General features: G+C 62.7%; 4 protein-coding genes across 4 annotated transcripts; all 4 read left to right on the forward strand.

Moving 5' to 3' along the window:
• Window positions 1-375: 375 nt before the first annotated feature.
• Window positions 376-5,778, forward strand: LDBPK_211220 (hypothetical protein, conserved; the record flags this gene model as incomplete). The annotated part of the gene is made up of 1 exon (XM_003860591.1): window positions 376-5,778. One exon carries the CDS (start codon window positions 376-378, stop codon window positions 5,776-5,778), a length of 5,403 nt encoding a protein of 1,800 aa, XP_003860639.1.
• Window positions 5,779-7,180: 1,402 nt separating this feature from the next.
• LDBPK_211230 (hypothetical protein, conserved) lies at window positions 7,181-7,609 on the forward strand (the record flags this gene model as incomplete). The annotated part of the gene is made up of 1 exon (XM_003860592.1): window positions 7,181-7,609. One exon carries the CDS (start codon window positions 7,181-7,183, stop codon window positions 7,607-7,609), a length of 429 nt encoding a protein of 142 aa, XP_003860640.1.
• Window positions 7,610-8,589: 980 nt separating this feature from the next.
• On the forward strand, window positions 8,590-14,736 carry LDBPK_211240 (hypothetical protein, unknown function; the record flags this gene model as incomplete). Its single annotated transcript, XM_003860593.1, has 1 exon — window positions 8,590-14,736. The coding sequence occupies one exon, from the start codon at window positions 8,590-8,592 to the stop codon at window positions 14,734-14,736; it is 6,147 nt and encodes a 2,048-aa protein (XP_003860641.1).
• Window positions 14,737-16,009: 1,273 nt separating this feature from the next.
• Window positions 16,010-17,422, forward strand: LDBPK_211250 (epsilon tubulin, putative; the record flags this gene model as incomplete). Its single annotated transcript, XM_003860594.1, has 1 exon — window positions 16,010-17,422. The coding sequence occupies one exon, from the start codon at window positions 16,010-16,012 to the stop codon at window positions 17,420-17,422; it is 1,413 nt and encodes a 470-aa protein (XP_003860642.1).
• Between the last annotated feature and the right edge of the window lie 105 nt (window positions 17,423-17,527).

The following is a 17,527-nucleotide window of genomic DNA, read 5'->3' on the forward strand; positions in this document are numbered from 1 at the left end:
CGCACGAACGGCCTCGTACAGATTTGCACGCACGAGAGCACACAGGCACCGACACACGTTTTGGCAGTAGCGGCAGCATCAAGACGTGCCGCGTGCTCGCCGAAGTGCGAGCAAGAAAAGTGCGCGCTTTACTGACCAACCGCTGCTGCATCCGCTGCTTCCCGTGCACGCGATCAAGCAGACGGGTTGCATCCCGCACACGCCAGCGAAGGAGGCGGTGGCGCGTTGCTGGGCTTCACCGCTCGCCCCTCAACACCCTCAACGAGCTCCCCTGCCCCTGCCGCGGTTGGTCTCTTTTCTTACGTAGTCACACACACACACGCGCACACACGCACAGACGTGCCCCCCTTCTCTCCTATACCGTTGCGCTGAACCATGCAGGTGCAGTTTTACCAGAACATCATGAAGGGCCAGCTGGGCACAGCCCGCACGCAGGCCATCTGCTTCTCTGCCAACAACAAGCGCCTCGCCGTCGCCGACGCCACGCGGCACATTCAGCTTTTCGACGAGCAGGGCGAGCGGCGCGACAAATTCGCGACTAAGGCGGCGTCGGACAAGGGCGGGCGAGGCTACATTGTGACGGGCATGACCTTCTCCCCTGACAGCTCGCTGCTGGCGATTGCGCAGTCCGACAACATTGTCTTTGTGTACCGTCTCGGGCTGGAGTGGGGCGAAAAGAAGGCGATCCGCAACAAACTGTCGCAGACATCGCCGGTGACGTGCGTGGTGTGGCCCAACACGTCTTCTCAGGGAGTGGAGCTCATCGCCTTCGCCACGCTGGATGGCAGTGTGAAGGTGGGTATGCTGAAGGCGAACAAGTCACACGTCCTCTACTCACACGACCACCCGGCCGTCTCCATGTGCACCAGCCGCGACAACACGAAGATCCTGACAGGCCACCTCGACGGCACCGTCTACCAGTATGTTTTCGAGGCCACCGAGGACGGCGCCGAGGTGGCTGGGGCGAAGCGGCTCTTCGTCCACAGCTGCGCGCCGTACATGCTAGCATGGGGCGAAAGCATCTGCGCGGCCGGCACCGACTGCCAGGTCGCCTTCTACACCCCGAAGAGCGGCCAGAAACCGCAGGTGATTCCGTTTGACATGAAGGACGTCGGCAGCTTCACCGGGGGCGTCTGCAACCCGAGCGGGCAGGCCGTCGCGATCGCGGGTCGCGAGCAGATCCGCATCTTCGACCTCAACATCCGCTCTCACAAATGGGAGGAGGGCACTGTTGTTTACCTGCCGCACAGCGAGGGCTTCAGCGCGATGCAATGGAAGCGCGACGGCAGCCGGCTTGTGACCGGCTCCGTCACCGGCTCTGTGGACGTGTTCGACTGCTGTCTGCGCCGCTACCGCATGCGCGGCGCGTACGAGTTCACGTACGTGAGCCATAGCCAGGTGATCGTGAAGCGGCTGGCGAGCGGAACGCGGCTAGTGCTGCAGTCCTACATGGGCTTTGAGATTCAGAAGGTGAACGTCTACCAGGACCGCTACCTCGTCGCCCACACCTCAGCCACCCTCCTTCTTGGTGACTTGGTGTCGCACAAGCTGAGCGAGGTGCCGTGGCAGCTCACCGGGCGGGAGAAGTTTACCTTCGACAATGAGCAGATCTGCATGGTGTTCAACGTTGGCGAGCTATGCCTCATCGAGTATGGCAAGAACATGATTCTTGGCACGTGCCGCACCGAGGAGCGCAACGCGCACCGCATCAGCGTGCGTGTTCTCAACCCCCTTGCAAGTGACACAGGTGCTGGCGCGGCGGGCAGCGGAGGCGCCGGCGGGCAGCGTCGCGAGGTGAACACGACGACCGGCTCGCCTATTGTGCCGACCCCCGTGACGGGCAGCTCCGGCGCGCTCGATGCGTACAACTCGCGCTGCGTCATTGCTTACCTCATCGACCGGCAAACGATTCAGATCGACGACCTCAGGAGCGGCGTCTCCATCGCCCGCGTGCCGCACGAGTCGAAGATCGACTGGCTCGAGCTCGACTTCCGCGCGTCGCGGCTGCTGTTTCGCGACAAGCAGCACCAGCTGTACCTCTACGACATCTCCAGGCAGCAGCGCACCACGCTGCTGAGTTACTGCACATACGTGCAGTGGGTGCCACGCAGCGACGTCGCCGTGGCGCAGAGCCGCCTGGAACTTTGCGTGTGGTACAATGTCGAGTCGCCGGAACGCGTCACCATCGTGCCGATTCGCGGCGAGGTGGAGGGCATGGAGCGCGGCAACGGCAAGACGGAGGTGATTGTGGACGAAGGCGTCAGCACCGTCGCCTACGCGCTGGACGAGTCGCTCATTGAGTTCCGCGCCGCCATGGAGGAGCGCGACCTGGACCGCGCATGCGACTTGCTGGAGCGCACGTCGCTGTCTCCTGGGACAGAGGTGATGTGGAGCACACTCGCCAACGTGTCGCTGCAGGAGATGAAGCTTTTCATTGCGGAGCGCTGCTACGCCGCCCTGGGCGATGTCGCGAAGGTGAACGCGCTGCAGCGCATCCACCAGCTCGCGGCAAAGGCGAGAGCGGACAGCGCGGACGCCACCACCGGCTACGAGCACTACACGGTGCTGGCGGAGCTGTACATGATGAGTCAAGACTTCAAGCGAGCCGAGCAGCTCTTCCTCGAGAACGGCCGTGCCGAGGACGCCATGCAAATGTGGGAGGAGATGAACCGCTTTGACGAGAGCCTGGCCATCGCCGAGTCGCGCGGCCTCGACGACGTCGCCAACCGTCGTGCCCGGTACTTTGCGTGGCTGATGGAGACTCGCCAGTACGAGAAGGCGGGCGAGATGCGCGAGAAGGATGGCAAGCTCATTGACGCCATCAACCTGTACCTGCGCGGCGGTACGCCGGCCCGTGCAGCGCAGGTGGTCTCCGTGAACAACCTGAAGCCCGAGCAGCAACTGCTGGAGGCGATCGCGGCCGCGCTCTTCAAGGCGCAGGTGTTCGAGGCCGCTGGCGACTTCTTCGATAAGCTACACATGACAGACCGCGCGATCGACGCCTACAAGCGAGGCCACGCCTTCAGCCGTGCCGTCGAATATGCCAAGACGGCCGCGCCGCAGCAGGTTGTCCCGCTGGAGGAGGCGTGGGGCGACTACCTTGTCTCGCAGAAGCATGTCGACCAGGCCATTAACCACTACAACGAGGCAGGCAAGTACGGCAAGGCCGTGAAGGCGGCGCTGGACTCGCGGCAGTGGGCGAAGGCGGCGGCCATCCTGGAGACGCAAAGCAACGGCGGCGTGGGCAGCTCCGGAGTGCCGGTCGACGCGGCCGCCAAGAGCGCCTACCAGCGCATTGCGCACCACTACGAAGAGGTACACCAGTACGCCGAGGCGGAGAAGCTCTACATCAAGTGTGGCGCCGTCAGCGACGCCGTCGACATGTACTCGCGCGCTGGCATGACTGACCACATGTACCGCGTTGCTCAGCGCCACCTTGAGCAGGACAAGCTGGTCGAGCTCTTCGTAAGCCAGGCGAAGCAGCTGGAGACGAAGGGCGACTACGCCGCCGCCGAGCGCATATATCTGAAGGTGAACGACGCAGATGGCGCCATCATGATGTACCGCAAGAACCGCGACTACACGAACATGATGCGGCTCGTGCAGGCGTACCGCTCCGGCTACGTTGTGCAGACGCACCTGGCGCTGGCTGCGCAGTTCCAGAAAGAGGGCAATCTCAAGGCAGCCGAGACGCACTTTATCGCCGGCAAGGACTGGAGCCGCGCCGTCTCCATGTACCGCGATCGCGATCTCTGGGACGACGCAGTGCGCATTGCCAAGGTGCACGGCGGCGCCAACGCGGCGAAGCAGGTGGTCGTGTCACGCGCGACGGTGATGGACAGCGAAGAGGGTGTGCGGCTGCTCGGCAAGTTCAACCTTATCGAAGCCGGCATCGAGGCGGCGCTGGAGAGCTCCAAGTTTGACCTGGCGCTCCAGTGGGCGCAGCTAGCGCGGCCGGCGAAGGTGCCGTACGTGTACCTCAAGTACGCCATGCACTACGAGGACCAGGGCGACTTCCGCATGGCCGAGGACGCCTTTATCAAGTCCGGCAAGCCGCGCGAGGCGATTGACATGTATGTACATCAGCACGACTTCACCGGTGCGATGCGCGTCGCTGAGAACCACGACCCGTCGGCGGTGCCGCACGTGTGCGCCGCCAATGGGCGTGTGTGCTTCCAGCAGGGCAACTACAAGGAGGCCGAGGCGCTGCTCCTGCGCGCGAACGCGCCGGAGACGCTGCTGAAGTTGTACATCGACGCGAAGATGTTCTCCGAGGCGCAGCGGGTGGCGAAGGCGCACTGCCCGGAAATGCAGAGCGATGTGGCAAAGCGCATGGCGCTAAACTCGAACGATCCGCAGAAGGCCGGAGCGGTCTTGGAGGAGAACAGCGAGTACCAGCTGGCCATTGACACCTACCTGGCCGCCACACCGGAGATGGTGCCGGACCCGGCGACACTCGCCAATCTGTGGGTGCGCGCCGTGAAGGTGGCGCAGAAGCACGCGCGCAACTTGCTGAAGGAGGTGCTGCGCAGCGCCATCGACAAGCTCAAGGCGGCGCAGCGCTACGTCGAGGCCGGTAAGTGCCTCGAGGACTGTGAGGACTACAGGGCCGCCATCAACATGTACGTTCAGGCGCGCAAGTTTGACATGGCAGAAACGCTGGCGAAGCGTGTGAGCCCTGATCTGGAGAACTTTGTGAAGCGCGCCATCGTGCAAGACAGCATCTCCGGCGGGTCTATGAAAGACGCCAAGGTGGTGGAGGAGATGGACCCCGAGGCGGCCATGAAGGCGTACATCAGCAAGGCCGACTTTGCGAACGCGCTGCGCATGGCGGCGCAGAGGTCGCAGGAGGAGGTGCAGTACGTGGCAGGCCTGCAGGTGCAGCATCTACTGCGCCAAGGCGACCCGGTGCAGTGCCTCGAGGCGCTCAGCAAGAACGCCATGAATTCGGACGACTTTCGCTTCTACGAGACGTGGATGTCGGTGGCACAGAAGGTGATCCCGCTGCTGCCGGGCGACGACGCGGTGGCGACGCTGCTGCAGCCGCTGCATGACGGCCTTGTAAAGGTGGTGAACAGCATGACGCAGTCTGGCCAGAAGAGCGAGGACATCGCCAAGGCCACGGCGCTCGCGAGCGTGGTGCACATCTACTACATGTCCCGAAAGATGGAGACCGAGCTGAACATGCCGGACTTTGCCGTGCAGCTCATGCTCGGGCTGCCGCGCTGGATCCCGCATGTGGCACCGGATAAGGCGTTCTACGACGCCGGCATGGCCGCGAAGCGCTCGGGGCTTGAGGGGATGCAGGACGTTGCCTTCCTCTATCTCAACCGCGCACTCGACATCAACGAGCGCATCGACGACGGCGACACCGACAGCAGCGGGATCGACAACACGGACTTTTCCGCGACTGACTTTCCGAAGGTGTACCGCCTGCCGAAGGAGCCTACCGTGCCGGCACAGGCGATGGAGGAGGTGAACAACTGGGTGCTGACCGTGTCCATCGACAACACGGCCGCTTCGGATAGCCGCACGCTACCGATGGTGGCCGATCCAGAGAACGGAGAGCTGATGTTCGCCGGCTCCGTGAAGTCCCCGCACACAGGCAAAGTGTACCCGACGTGCGCAGTGACCGGCTACCCCGTCATCGGCGGTGGTCTGGCGAAGTGCGCGCAGTGCCATCGCCCGGCGAACCAGGCGGACTGGAACAAGTTTGTGCTGACGGCCAAGCGCTGCCCGTGGTGCGGCGCGGCAGCGAACCCCAACTTCAAGGTGTAGGCCCCCCGCGGTGTGGACGTGGAGTGAAGTGGAGTGGGCAGGGGGGGGGGGCAACAAAGAGGATGCCATGCCAATAGCGGTATTTTGCGAGCGAGAGACGCACATGTACATGCACGCACACGCACACACGGCGAAATGTGTGTGCGTGTGCGTGCATGATTTTTTCTTTTCTCTCTCTCGACGTGATGTAGATGTAGCGATGCCATGTGAAGCTCAGCTCTTTTCTCTCTGTACCGTTGTTTTCTCTGTGCGCTTCCGTGCATGCGTGGGAATGTGCCCCCGCTTGTTTGTTCGGACTTATGTTCTTTTTTTTTTTCTTGCCGGGTGTGGGTGCGCGCTCGTTGCCCCTGCGCGTGTATGCTCTTCCCCTCTGTCTCTGTGCTTGCGCGTGCACGTGCATGTGCATGTGCATGTGACTGCCTGAGTGGCTGGCTGTCTGCCTGTGAGCCTCTTCTCATGCTGAGGATAGATCTCTTCCAAGTGAGACGCGAGTGCAGACACGCCTACGTATGCGTTGCGCATGTCTATCAATACATCGTCCCCAACGCACTGTTTCCAAAGATAACCGGCCAAGCAACCACCACAGGCATAGCGGGTCACGGACGTCTAGAGTGAGCGGGGGGAGGGGACGGTAGCGGCGCCGAAGTGCACCTCTGCTCTCCTTTCACAGCCTCCTCTGCTCTCCTTCCTCGATCCCGGTGCACGCTGGGTTGCGTGGCGGCCACTGCTTCCGATTCTGCGAGCAGCGCAGCGTTCCACAAATTACCGTAGGCCCCTCCTTTCTGTGAACACGGCGGGTCTCTACCTGCCCATCCTCTTGTGTGGGGAAGCACGTACGTGCGGAGGGAAGACACGGCAGCTTCACGTGCGGCGTGCTCAGCAGGTGCGGGTGAGTGAGAGGTCGGCATGACGGCTGCTGCTCCGCTCAGGTTGTTCCCTCTTTCCTCAATACTTTGCCCCCCCCCCCCCCCCTCTTTCTCTGGAGTTTCTCGTGCACTGACTTCCTATTTCGTGTTGCCCCTCGCGCACCCTCCGTGCCGTGACGGGTTAACGCGCGGCAGCCATAGCAGCAGCCGTCCCACCGCCGTATAGTAGGCATCCACCGACGCGCGTCTGCCAACGCGAACGCGTCGTCCGTCGACCCTCCCCACCCGTTCTCCTTTTTCTTGTCGTCACAGACAAGGAGGCGCTTGTAGTTCTTAGTGAGGCACGTCCGCCCACTATTCCATCATTAAGAGTAGTCTTAGATTAGTGCGCCTGTGCGTCATCCGGTACCCCACCCCCTTTCCACGGCTCGACCACCCCCAAAAGGAAAAAACCCGTTCCTGCTTCGTCACTAACTCACCGACGTGAATACGCGCCCCAACACTTACCTCCCTTGCGTAAACTAGAAGGCGAAAAGATGGTCCGCTATGTGCAGCGTCCGTGGTTCTCGCCGCTTGGCTTCATGGCGTCAAGCCCGACCGCCTACGCCCCAATGATGACCTGCATCGCCCTCGCCATCATCTTCCCGTTCCGCTACCAAATCTCCGAGTATTTTGAGCGCCAGCGCGATGGCGTGCACGTGGAGCTGCGCCGCAAAGCTGTCAAGTACTACGCTGAGATGGAGCGGATGCACCGTCGGCAGGCGCTGGTGAACCTGGAAAGCATTCAGGACGACAACGCGCCGCACCGCCTCAGCGCGGTGCTGTCGGTGGAGTCAACTCAGGCCGGCCACCTAGACCAGGAGTACAACTACTGGTACGCCCACGAGCGCGACGCGATCCGGGCAGAGAAGTTGATGATGGAGATCCGCGAGCTAAAGGCGAAGATGGCTTCTGACAGCGCGTGAGAGAGCGAGAGCGAGAGCGAGACGGGAGGCGCGAGGAGAGGCTTTGTTGATGGCTCCTCGCCATCCTTACTCTCCCTGTGGCCGTGTGGAGTGTGCGCATGTTTAGCGTTGCATCATCTGTGACGCGCATCTCGCGTGGCAAGGCCGCTGTTGTGGCGATGCCGTAGCGAGCGACACGGCGCCCAAGGGCTTGCCTCACAGCCACTTTGATTTCTTTCTCCTGCCTCGCTGGCTCGTTGGCTCCTCCTGCTCTTTGTGTGCTATTAGTTGGTTCTTGTCATCATCGTCGTCGCCGTTTTTCTCTTCCCGCGCGCGTGGCAGAACGAAAAAGAAAACGGTAAACACCGAGAGTAAGGGAAAGGGAGCCTCTTCTCACCAACCCGCCCCCCTCCCCCGCTCCCCCAGAGCATCTGTCTGTTCTTCTCACGCGCTTGCACAGCGCAAGAGCGTGAGCATGTCTGGGCGTGTGCGTGCGTGCGTGTGTGTGAGGTTGCCTCCCCACCTCTGCTGACTGCGTGCACATGTGTGTCTCGTGTGTGTGTGTGTGTATCGAGCAGCGATCTTCCCTTTGATGGCCACACACGCACACGGTAGCCTTCGTCCGCGCATACGTGTGCGCAGCCACGCGGGACACTGTAGCCACTTGAACGTGGTCTCTGCCTCTCTCCCCTAGGCGACTGTACCCGTACTGTGCATGACAGTCCTCGACCCCTCTCGCCTCCTTCCTTCCTGTGCTGGCAGACTTCCCCACACCCCAACTTGGACACTCCTCTTGTTGATTGGATTCCATAGACGTCAGAGAATAGACGACACCGCACATTCGCCCCCCTCCCTCCCTCCCTTCCTTTCTCCGACCTTGGCGTGCCCATATGCACGCACACACATAGACTGGCACACTGCACATCGACTCGCTCCGTTGTGCCTCTTCCATTCTTTGATTTTGAAACACCCACCTCTCTTTGGCGCCGTCTTTGCTCTTCATGAGTGAGCACACAAGCACCAATGCTGACTTGCCGCCCATGTCTTCTGCCGACCTCGCTCCACGGTGGATGTTGGCAGCCGCGCAGCTGACGACAACCGCGACGGAGCTGGCTGCATCAGTTCCTTCGAGCGCGCCTGTCGCCGCTGCACCGTTTGTGCGTAGCCTCGTTTCTTTGCAGCGGGCATCTAGCCGTGATGTAGAACCGTATCAAGTATGCCGAGCAAATGTAGACCAGCTGCTGGAGCTGCAAGGGGAGCAGATGGGCCTTGCTCAGTCCTTGAAGGCCGCGCTGCGCGTCGCGTCCATGCATGCGACACCGGCCTTTGGTGTGGACAGCACAGCCGGCTCTCCACAGCAAGCGAGCACCCCAAAACTAGTCATGGATAACGTTGAGAACATTTTTCCGGACCGCCGCGGTTGTAGCAGCAGCAGGCCACGTCAGCAAAGGCCGCCGAATGCCAGCGCCAAAGCAGGCTCCCAACCAACACCAACGCCGTCATCGTTGCCATCGTTGGTATCCTCTGTCACGTCTCTCGTGCATCGCCTGCAGGTCCTCCAGCGCGAGTCGGCCGAGTTCGCTGCCACCCGATGCCTGCCTGCACTTGCGGAGCTCTTCGCCACCTTTGAGGCGTACTGGGCCTGGAAGCGCTCTTCGATGTGCGATGGCGATGCGCAAGAAGAGGAGGAAGCCAGCGCCATACCTGTCACTGCGGGCTCAGTTTCCGCGCACCATGCCATGGATGGTGCTCCGACGGCGAGCCAAGCGACTCAAGAACGACTCAGCCAGCAGCAGCAACCGCCAACGCTGCGTCAGCGCTACGATCAGGCGCTGCGTGTTCGTGACGAGCTCCTCAGCTTCCTGCAGCTACACGCCGAGGCGGTGCGTGCGTTGGATGTCCAACTGGAGCAGTGGTGCCAATGCCGCAGCTCTGAGCCAGCGGCACAATCTGCTAGAGGATGGATAACAGCGAGCCCAACGGGCACCAGTGGCGCACCTGCCGCCGTATCACATGATGCCGACGCACAGGCCCACACCCAGCGGTGCGAGTTTGAGGCTTATGCCTGCCAGCTGGTAGAGGTGGCACAGGCAACACACCACATCGCGCAACTTCTACAGGCTGCGCTACAGGCGTTGTGTCGCCCTTCTCCGCGCACTCCTCGCCTCTCACTCAAGCCGAGGGCGGACGCAGTGGTGGAAGACGAGGGCCTCTCCAGTTTCTCCAAACAGCCACGACAGACGGAGGCGAATGCAGCCCCCTCGCCAGGTATCCACGAGCGGCGGCTTGGCCGACTGCAAACCCGGTCTTCCGCCAACACAGAAGGGCTGGCGCACATTCGCACGGAGGGCCGCGGCAGCCCATCATCGTCACCGGGACCTCACACCAGTCGCACTGTGGGACGGCCGGAGTGCGCCCTCCGCAGTCTGTCGACTCCCAAAGCTCGAACCCTGAGAGGATGTGCAAAACCGGCGCCATGCGGCGACGCCAGATGGGCGAGCGGCGCTGCGGGCGACGCACAATGCTCCTGGATAGATATACTGTCGCCGCTCACTCCGCCTCCGACCGCTGCAACGGCTTCAGCGAGCCCGTCATCTTCTCCGCCACTCCGAGTAGAAAACGGTGCGCCACATCAGCAGCTGCGGAGACAGCGACACGGTCGGCGCCTACTGTCACTTTCACCGGGTGCCGAGGCTCAGGCGGAGGGCAGTGCTTCGCCGGATGCCGCCTCGCGCTCGTCTTCGCTGTACGCGGCCCCGTCCACTGCTGGTGGCGTCTCGCTATCGCCACTGACGGTGCAACGTGGTGATGCCGCCGCCGTGCCTGCGTGCTCGAGGGAGGACAGCACCGACAGGGAGCCTCATTGCCCCGTTTCAATGCCTTCCTTTGCCTCTCGGCTGGGGGGGCCCGGCGACGCAGAGGAGGACAGTGGCGTCCAGGCTGCGGTGACTCCTGTCGTCACCATGTGCCCTGCAGCCGATGGATCAGCGCCGCGTAACCTTGGCGACGATGTAGCGAGTCGCTTGAGCGCCGATGCCGAGCATCCGCCATGGCCGAGGCTCCACAGCTTCTCTCAAGACGGTGCTCGGTCGCTACTGTGTGAGCTGGCCTCAGCCTCAGCTGATGCTGCGGCCGGCGCGGGTGAGCCGCTGACCACGGGCCCTCAGCCACCCGTTAGCCGTCGCCGCGACGTCCCTGAAGTGCCCGCCTTGACCGACAGCACTCATGAGAACTCTGCCGAGGTGACCGCCGACAGACAGGGCGCGACGGCCGTGTATGTGCCACCACCGTCCGAGCAGCCAGCGAGCCGTCAGAGCGATGCTTCAGCCGCTGCCCTCACACCAGTGATCGTCAATGTGGCGAGGAGTGAGGAGGGCCACGCGGCATCACAGCCCTTTCCATCCCCGCCCCCTCCCCTGCAGCGAGCTTTAGCGACGTGTGCATCTGTGTCCCACACCACGATCACGTCTCTGCACCTCCTCTCACCGCCATCGCTTACGGTAGACGGTTCCGCGTGTTGCCGCACCACACGCAACGAATGCGGCGGTGCAGGTGAACAGAGCCTCTCCCGTGTGGTCTGCGCGGCCTCGATTCCGACATCCCTGTGGCCGCGACTGCATCAGAAAGGGGCATCGCAGTCTTCCTCTTCTGCCGCACCGGTGCGGGCCTCCGCCGATGTTGCAGGAGGTGCCCAGCTGGCGCGTAACACCACGGCGCTGGTGTATACGCCAAGTCACGCACCGCCGAACGAGCCAGAGGGCGATGGCGACGTAGCAAGCACCCACTCCGCCTCGCGCACCGTAGACCCGAATTTCTACACAGCGCGTGCCAGCGGTGCTGGCGTCTCGCCACTTCCTGCCCTCGCTGCCCCCTTTCATGGCTCCGCGAGCTCTGCAGGGCTGGAACCGTCGCCGAAACCGCTAGAGCAGACACAGTATCCGGTGCAGCAGCAGGGACGACAGGCACATCATTCACAAGAGTGGGACCGCACTTTTATCCCCACACCCCTGCCGCTGGACAGCCTTGAGGAGGAGCTGAATGAGGCTCAGCAGCGTCTTCAAGCACCTGCACCACCGCCGCATAGTTCACCGGCGTTCTCCGCCAGCAGCGCGGCGCCGGACAACTACCCCGCGCCTTGGCCGCAGCACCGTTCGCTGGAGGATCGCGTGATGCTAACCATGCGAGAAGAGCTCAAGGCTCTGCGCGCGGAGCAGCGTCATAACTTACACAAGATGCGCAAGTACGTCAAGCACACGCTTGAGGAGGTGGCTGAAGCGGTCTCGGCGGTGAGCAGCCGTAACCACAGCAGCAGAGGCAGCAGCTGCGCAAGCAGCCGAAGTCAGCGCCCTGGGACGTCACACAAGATGAACGACAATGACGCTGATGCCTCTGCAGGAGGCGTGAGGGTCACCGTGACAGCAGAGAAGCAGCGACATGCCTCACATGCTTCAGAGCAGGCCCGAGCCGAAGCGTCCGAGAAGCCGATCGAAGCGGTAAGTGCATCGGCTTCTATCAAGCTGAGCACCAATTCAGCGACCCTCCCTCCTCGACTCTCGACCGCTCAGCAGCAGCAGCAGACGGCGTCTGCCGCACCTGCATCTCCGCCTTCGAAGGCAGAAGAACTGCAACGTTCCTTGGCAGTAGCGGAGGCGAAGGCGGCGCGACTCGAACAGCTCACCGTGCAGCTGAAGAAGCGGCTGTGGATGGCGGAGCTGTCGCGGCTGTCGCCCACGCCGGCGACACCAGGGGCCAGGGAGGTGACAGCAGCTGCAAAGCATTGCCTCAGCCTGCGCGATGCGTTTGTCTACGGCCTCTCGAGTGACGCCGGCGACACAGAGGACGATGACGGCAGCTGGCCGAAAACCGGGCAGGCAACTGGATGTATGAGCTATTCTGACGAAGACGGCTCGGCTGCTGATGGCGTAGCGGCCGAGGAGCGGGCAATGCTGTACCTAGTAGACCGCGAGCTGGGCTGCCGCACTGCGTTGGATGCCCGCGCTCACTCTCAGCGTCGCCCGAGCGCACCTCACCAGACGCGGAGTGAGGTGTATCGCTCTTCGCGCCAGGTGCCATATGATGGCAGCCGCTCTTCTTCCACGGAGCAAGAGCGCTCGCCCAACATGCGATGCTTCGAAGACGACACAGCCGCCCACCTTGGGCTGACAGTCACCTCGACGGCTTCCGCAGGCATCACCAGGGGATACAGCGGCCGCCGACTTTGCTCGAGCTCTGCCGCACCCGTCGGCGCTACCAGCAGCACGACGGCAATGCGGTCACTCGGCATTCTTCAGCAGCGTGCGTCCATCTTTCAAGTGCTGCGTCAGAATCAAGCTGCAAGGGACGCGCAGCCAGCTGCACCGACGGGGCAGCAGCAGCAGCAGCAGAGTGAACGCTCTCGGCTCCGTCCACCACCACCACCGCTGCAACACTGCTCTGCAGGTACAGCGACGGAAGTGACTGCAAAGTTTACGACATCGGAGCAGTCAACAGCGCCTTCGCCGCCACCGTGTGCGGCTCAGCAGCCTCGTCAGCATCCTTACAACGCAGGCACCGCGCCGAGCAGGTACGACAGACAAGCAGACGAAGGAGCGGCAGCCGGCTCTCCGAGGCAATCTGCCTCCTCACACTACTACACCGCGATCTCTGGAGGCAGCGACACCGGCTTTGTTTCAGAGGCGGGGCGGCAATCATCCGCCTCGGCCACCGCACTTCGCGCCGAGCAGGTGTTGCAGAGTGCGAAGCGGCTTCTGCAGAGTCGAAGCGCGTCTCTAGCTGCGGGGCATCACAACATCAGCGACAACTCGCGCTCCAGCGCGTCGCTCTCGGGGGGCTTGCAGGCGTCCTTCACTGCCATATCATCACCCAAGACGCGGGCAAACGCCGGCGATCACCGTTCTGAGATGCCTTATCACCACGGAGGAGGCGCAACAGGAGGGGTGCCTGCTGCCCTTGCCGGCCGCCACAGCCGACCAGGACAGTGGGGTGATTGCGTGGAGCAGCTTGACGGTGCCACACTTCCTCCACGCGCCTTTTCGGCCCCCGCTCTGCATTCTGGCACGACAGACGCGGCCACGGCTTTGCAGCGTGTCAGTGGCTCGCTGGACCGTGGCGCAGCCAGCATCTCTGCGGCTGTCAGTGGGCATGGGTCGCGCTCGCACTCTTCGTCGCCGGAGAGCGCCTACCACGGCTATGATACATCCCCATGCTCTGCCGTGGCGTATTCCACCAGCAAAGTGCCGCGTGCCTCTTCCCCATCCGCCGCAAAAGCCGCGCCGAAATCGACGCAGCAGTGGTGCCCGCCGCTGCTGGTCGACGTGTCTCATGCGATGACAAGTGTGACACCGGCAAGACACGCGCAGCACCGTGCTGACAGCGCCACGTCGCCCATCTCCCGCGAAGATGCTGAGGTCAGGGCAACGGCGGGCCGGGGAGAGCACGGCGCCTACATCCACAGTGACGTCGGCTTGCGCCATCGCGAGCGCAGCGCACGCACCGTCACGACTTCTATCGAGAGCGACTACAGCCCACCGTCAGACCGCACCACGGACACACGTAGCACACGCGGGTTTCGCAGCTCTTCTTCGCCCTTGCATGCTGCTGCAGTGCAACATGTGCATGACAGCCGGCAAGAAGCGCCGGTGCCCCTGACATCGCGGGCGGGTCAAAGTACGAGTCGCCGCACCTCTTGCTCAACGTCATCGACGCTGTCGCGTGGCTCTGCTCAGCAGGAGTTGCTGGACACGCTGGAAAAGCAGGAGTCCACCTTGGCAGCAGCCCTGGACCACCTTCAGGAGCAGCAGAGGCAGCTGAGGGAGAAGCATCAGCAGGTGTCGCTGCTGGCAAAACGAACATCCCTCGTCGCCCCTGTGCATGCACCATCACAGGCGCCTCGTGGCGACTATTCACGCGCCACCGGTGCTGCTGCTGCTGCGACGACAAGGAAACAGCTCATGCGCGCTTTCAGTAGAGACCGCCACGGCAACGCGGCGGCGGCAAGGACGTCTCACGCCTCATCGGAGCTCCACCATCTGCTGGAGCGATTTGCAGCTGCGGAGACGTCGTTGGCCGAGCGCGAGCGGCGAGTACGAAAGGCGTTGCGGGTGGTGCAGCGGCAGCGGAGTGCCCTGTCGCGTGATGACCTCCTCTAGAGGGTGAGTGACTCTTTGCACAGGATGCCGTTGCGCTTCCCCGTGTATTCCCTCTCTCTCTGCGGCTTGCTGAGGTGGGAGGGGGGGGGGGCAGAGCGCGTTCGCGTGTGCATGAGTCTGTGTCTGTGGACGAGTGCCTCCCCCCTCCTCTTCGCTGTCCTGCATGTTCACAGCAGCCACCCCACCGAGCCACGAGAGGGGGGAGGGGCCGCGGCGCCCACGCGCGCGTACGGGGCACCTGCTCATCACAGTGACTTCCCGTGTACCCCTGAGCTGGAAGCTCTCGCGTTGCCAGGGCGCCCGTTCATATGTGTGCGCAATGCATCTCCCCCTCCCTCCACACACAACAAGCACACACGAAGGGACGGGCACACGCAGTTGCGCCAAGACGTATTTTGCTTGTGTGTTTGCGTGTAGCGCAGAGGCGTTGCGGAATCGAACGGAGGAGGATGCGTGTGTGTGCTACAGATGGACAAGGAAGGGGCCGTGCGCTGGTGGGCGGCATGTGGGCCGGGGGAGGGAAAGAAGGGATGCGATGGATGCAAGACTGCCTGTGTGTCTTCCCTGCGCGCCCCTTGCCCCCTCCCCCTCTCTGCGTCTTCCTCACCCACATGCCCTGAAGGCTTGCGGACTCTGGTAAGATGCTCCCCCCATCTCGGTCTTCACCTCGTCACGACACACCTGTCGTCTTCCCTCCTCCCCAGTGCAGCCGACTCTGTCCATTTCACTGACACATCGACCGCATGCCACACACGCACACACACCTGCATACCCCTGCAAACGTACACTTAAACTTACTCATGCGCACCTTCTCTTCCTCCCCCCTCCCTCCCTCCCTACACGCTGCTCTTCCTTCACCATTCTTGTGCGAGGTAGTACATGGACACATACGCACACCGGTGATCCAGCGCAAGGCATCCACGGTCGCCGCTTAGAATCGACAGACACTGATAACGTGCGCTGTTCGGCATAGTTGACCGTCTTGTCACCATTCCTTAGACACGCGCACATAGCCGCATGCATACACACGCATACACACAAGCATCATCGCCCTTCTTTTTCTTAGCGTGGCTTGCACGAGTCTGCGTATCACGTACTGTGTCTGGTGCGTTGAAATCACCTACTCACAGACGTTGTCGCTACCGTGGCTGCTGCTGCTGTTGTTGCTGCAGCAGCCGTTGTGGTGCTCGCTTACCGGGAGTCTCTCTGCGCAGCTCTCCACCTCGCCGTGTGCGTGCGTGTGCCCAGCACTGCTCAAGGTACCACCTTCGTCATGCCCCGCGAAATCGTGACAGTGCAGGTCGGCCAGTGTGGCAACCAGCTCGGCCAGCGCTGGTTCGATGTCATGCTTCAGGAGCACAAGGCTTACTCGCATTTTCCCGAGGCCCGCGACGCTGTCTTCCTCGAGGACATGAACCACCCCGGCCGACTTAAGGCGAGGTGTGTGGCGGTCGACATGGAGCAGGGCGTTCTGCACGCAATGCTGCGTGGCCCTCTGAAGGACATCTTCGACGCTAACTTCTTCGTCTCCGACGTCAGCGGCGCGGGCAACAACTGGGCTGTGGGGCACATGGAGTACGGCGACCGCTACATCGACGCCATCGCGGAGTCGGTGCGAAACCAGGTGGAGCAATGCAACTGCATCCAGTCTTTCTTCTTGATGCACTCCCTGAGCGGCGGCACCGGCTCCGGGCTCGGCACGCGTGTGCTTGGCATGCTGGAGGACGAGTTCCCGCATGTGTTCCGCATTTGCCCGGTCGTCATGCCATCCGAGGTGGACGATGTCGTAACGGCGCCGTACAACAGCTGCTTCTCGCTGAAGGAGCTGATCGAGCACGCGGACTGCGTGCTGCCGCTCGACAACGACGCCCTGGCACGCATGGCAGACCGCGCCCTCAGCAGCAGGCCCAAGGGCCGTGGCGTGATGGCATGCAGTGTGCCGCAGCCGCAGGCCTTCTCGGCAGCGAAGCCGACCGACACCAAGGGGCTTCCCTACGACTCGATGAACGGGCTTGTGGCCCAGCTTCTGAGCAACCTAACCTGCGCTATGCGCTTCCCTGGCCCGCTGAACATGGACATTAACGAAATCACGACGAACCTAGTCCCATTTCCGCGGCTGCACTTCCTCACCGCTGCGATCGCGCCGCTGAGTGTGTCGAGCAAGCACGCCGCCGTTGGGCCACGTACGGTGGATGCGATGATCGCCGCATGCCTGGACCCGGGGCACCAGTTCGTGGATGTCCGTCACGGTCAAGGAAGCGCTGTGACGCGAGAGGCCGGCAAGACTCTAGCGACATCGCTCATCGCACGCGGCCCGCAGACAACCGTCGGTGACCTCACCCGCGGCGTCGGACGGCTGCGCGAGCAGATGGAGATGCCGTACTGGAACGAGGACGGCTTCAAGACAGCGCTGTGCGGGGTCAGCCCGCTGGGTCACAAGGATTCCATGCTGCTCCTCGCCAACAACTGCTCCATTCGAGGCAAGGTCGAGTCGATGCTCTCCAAATACGAGCGTCTCTACTCGGTCCGCTCCCACGTGCATCACTACGATCAGTACCTCTCCGATGCCTACTTCGTGCATACAGTGGAGACGCTGCGCACGCTGGTGGACGACTACGCGTACCTGGACACGGCGGCGCCGCCGAAGGACTTGCCGCGCAGCATGAAGGATCTCATCTACTACTAAGTCTGCCATGCGCGCAGGGTAGAAGGGAGAAAAAGGGGGCAGGGTGGGCTGGAGGAGGAGGAGAAGGAGCGGCTTGGTGGAGTCCGCCGCACATCGCCTTCGCCG

The sequence above is a fragment of the Leishmania donovani genome, chromosome 21, assembly GCF_000227135.1.
Source record: "Leishmania donovani BPK282A1 complete genome, chromosome 21".
NCBI classification, from domain to species: domain Eukaryota; phylum Euglenozoa; class Kinetoplastea; order Trypanosomatida; family Trypanosomatidae; genus Leishmania; species Leishmania donovani.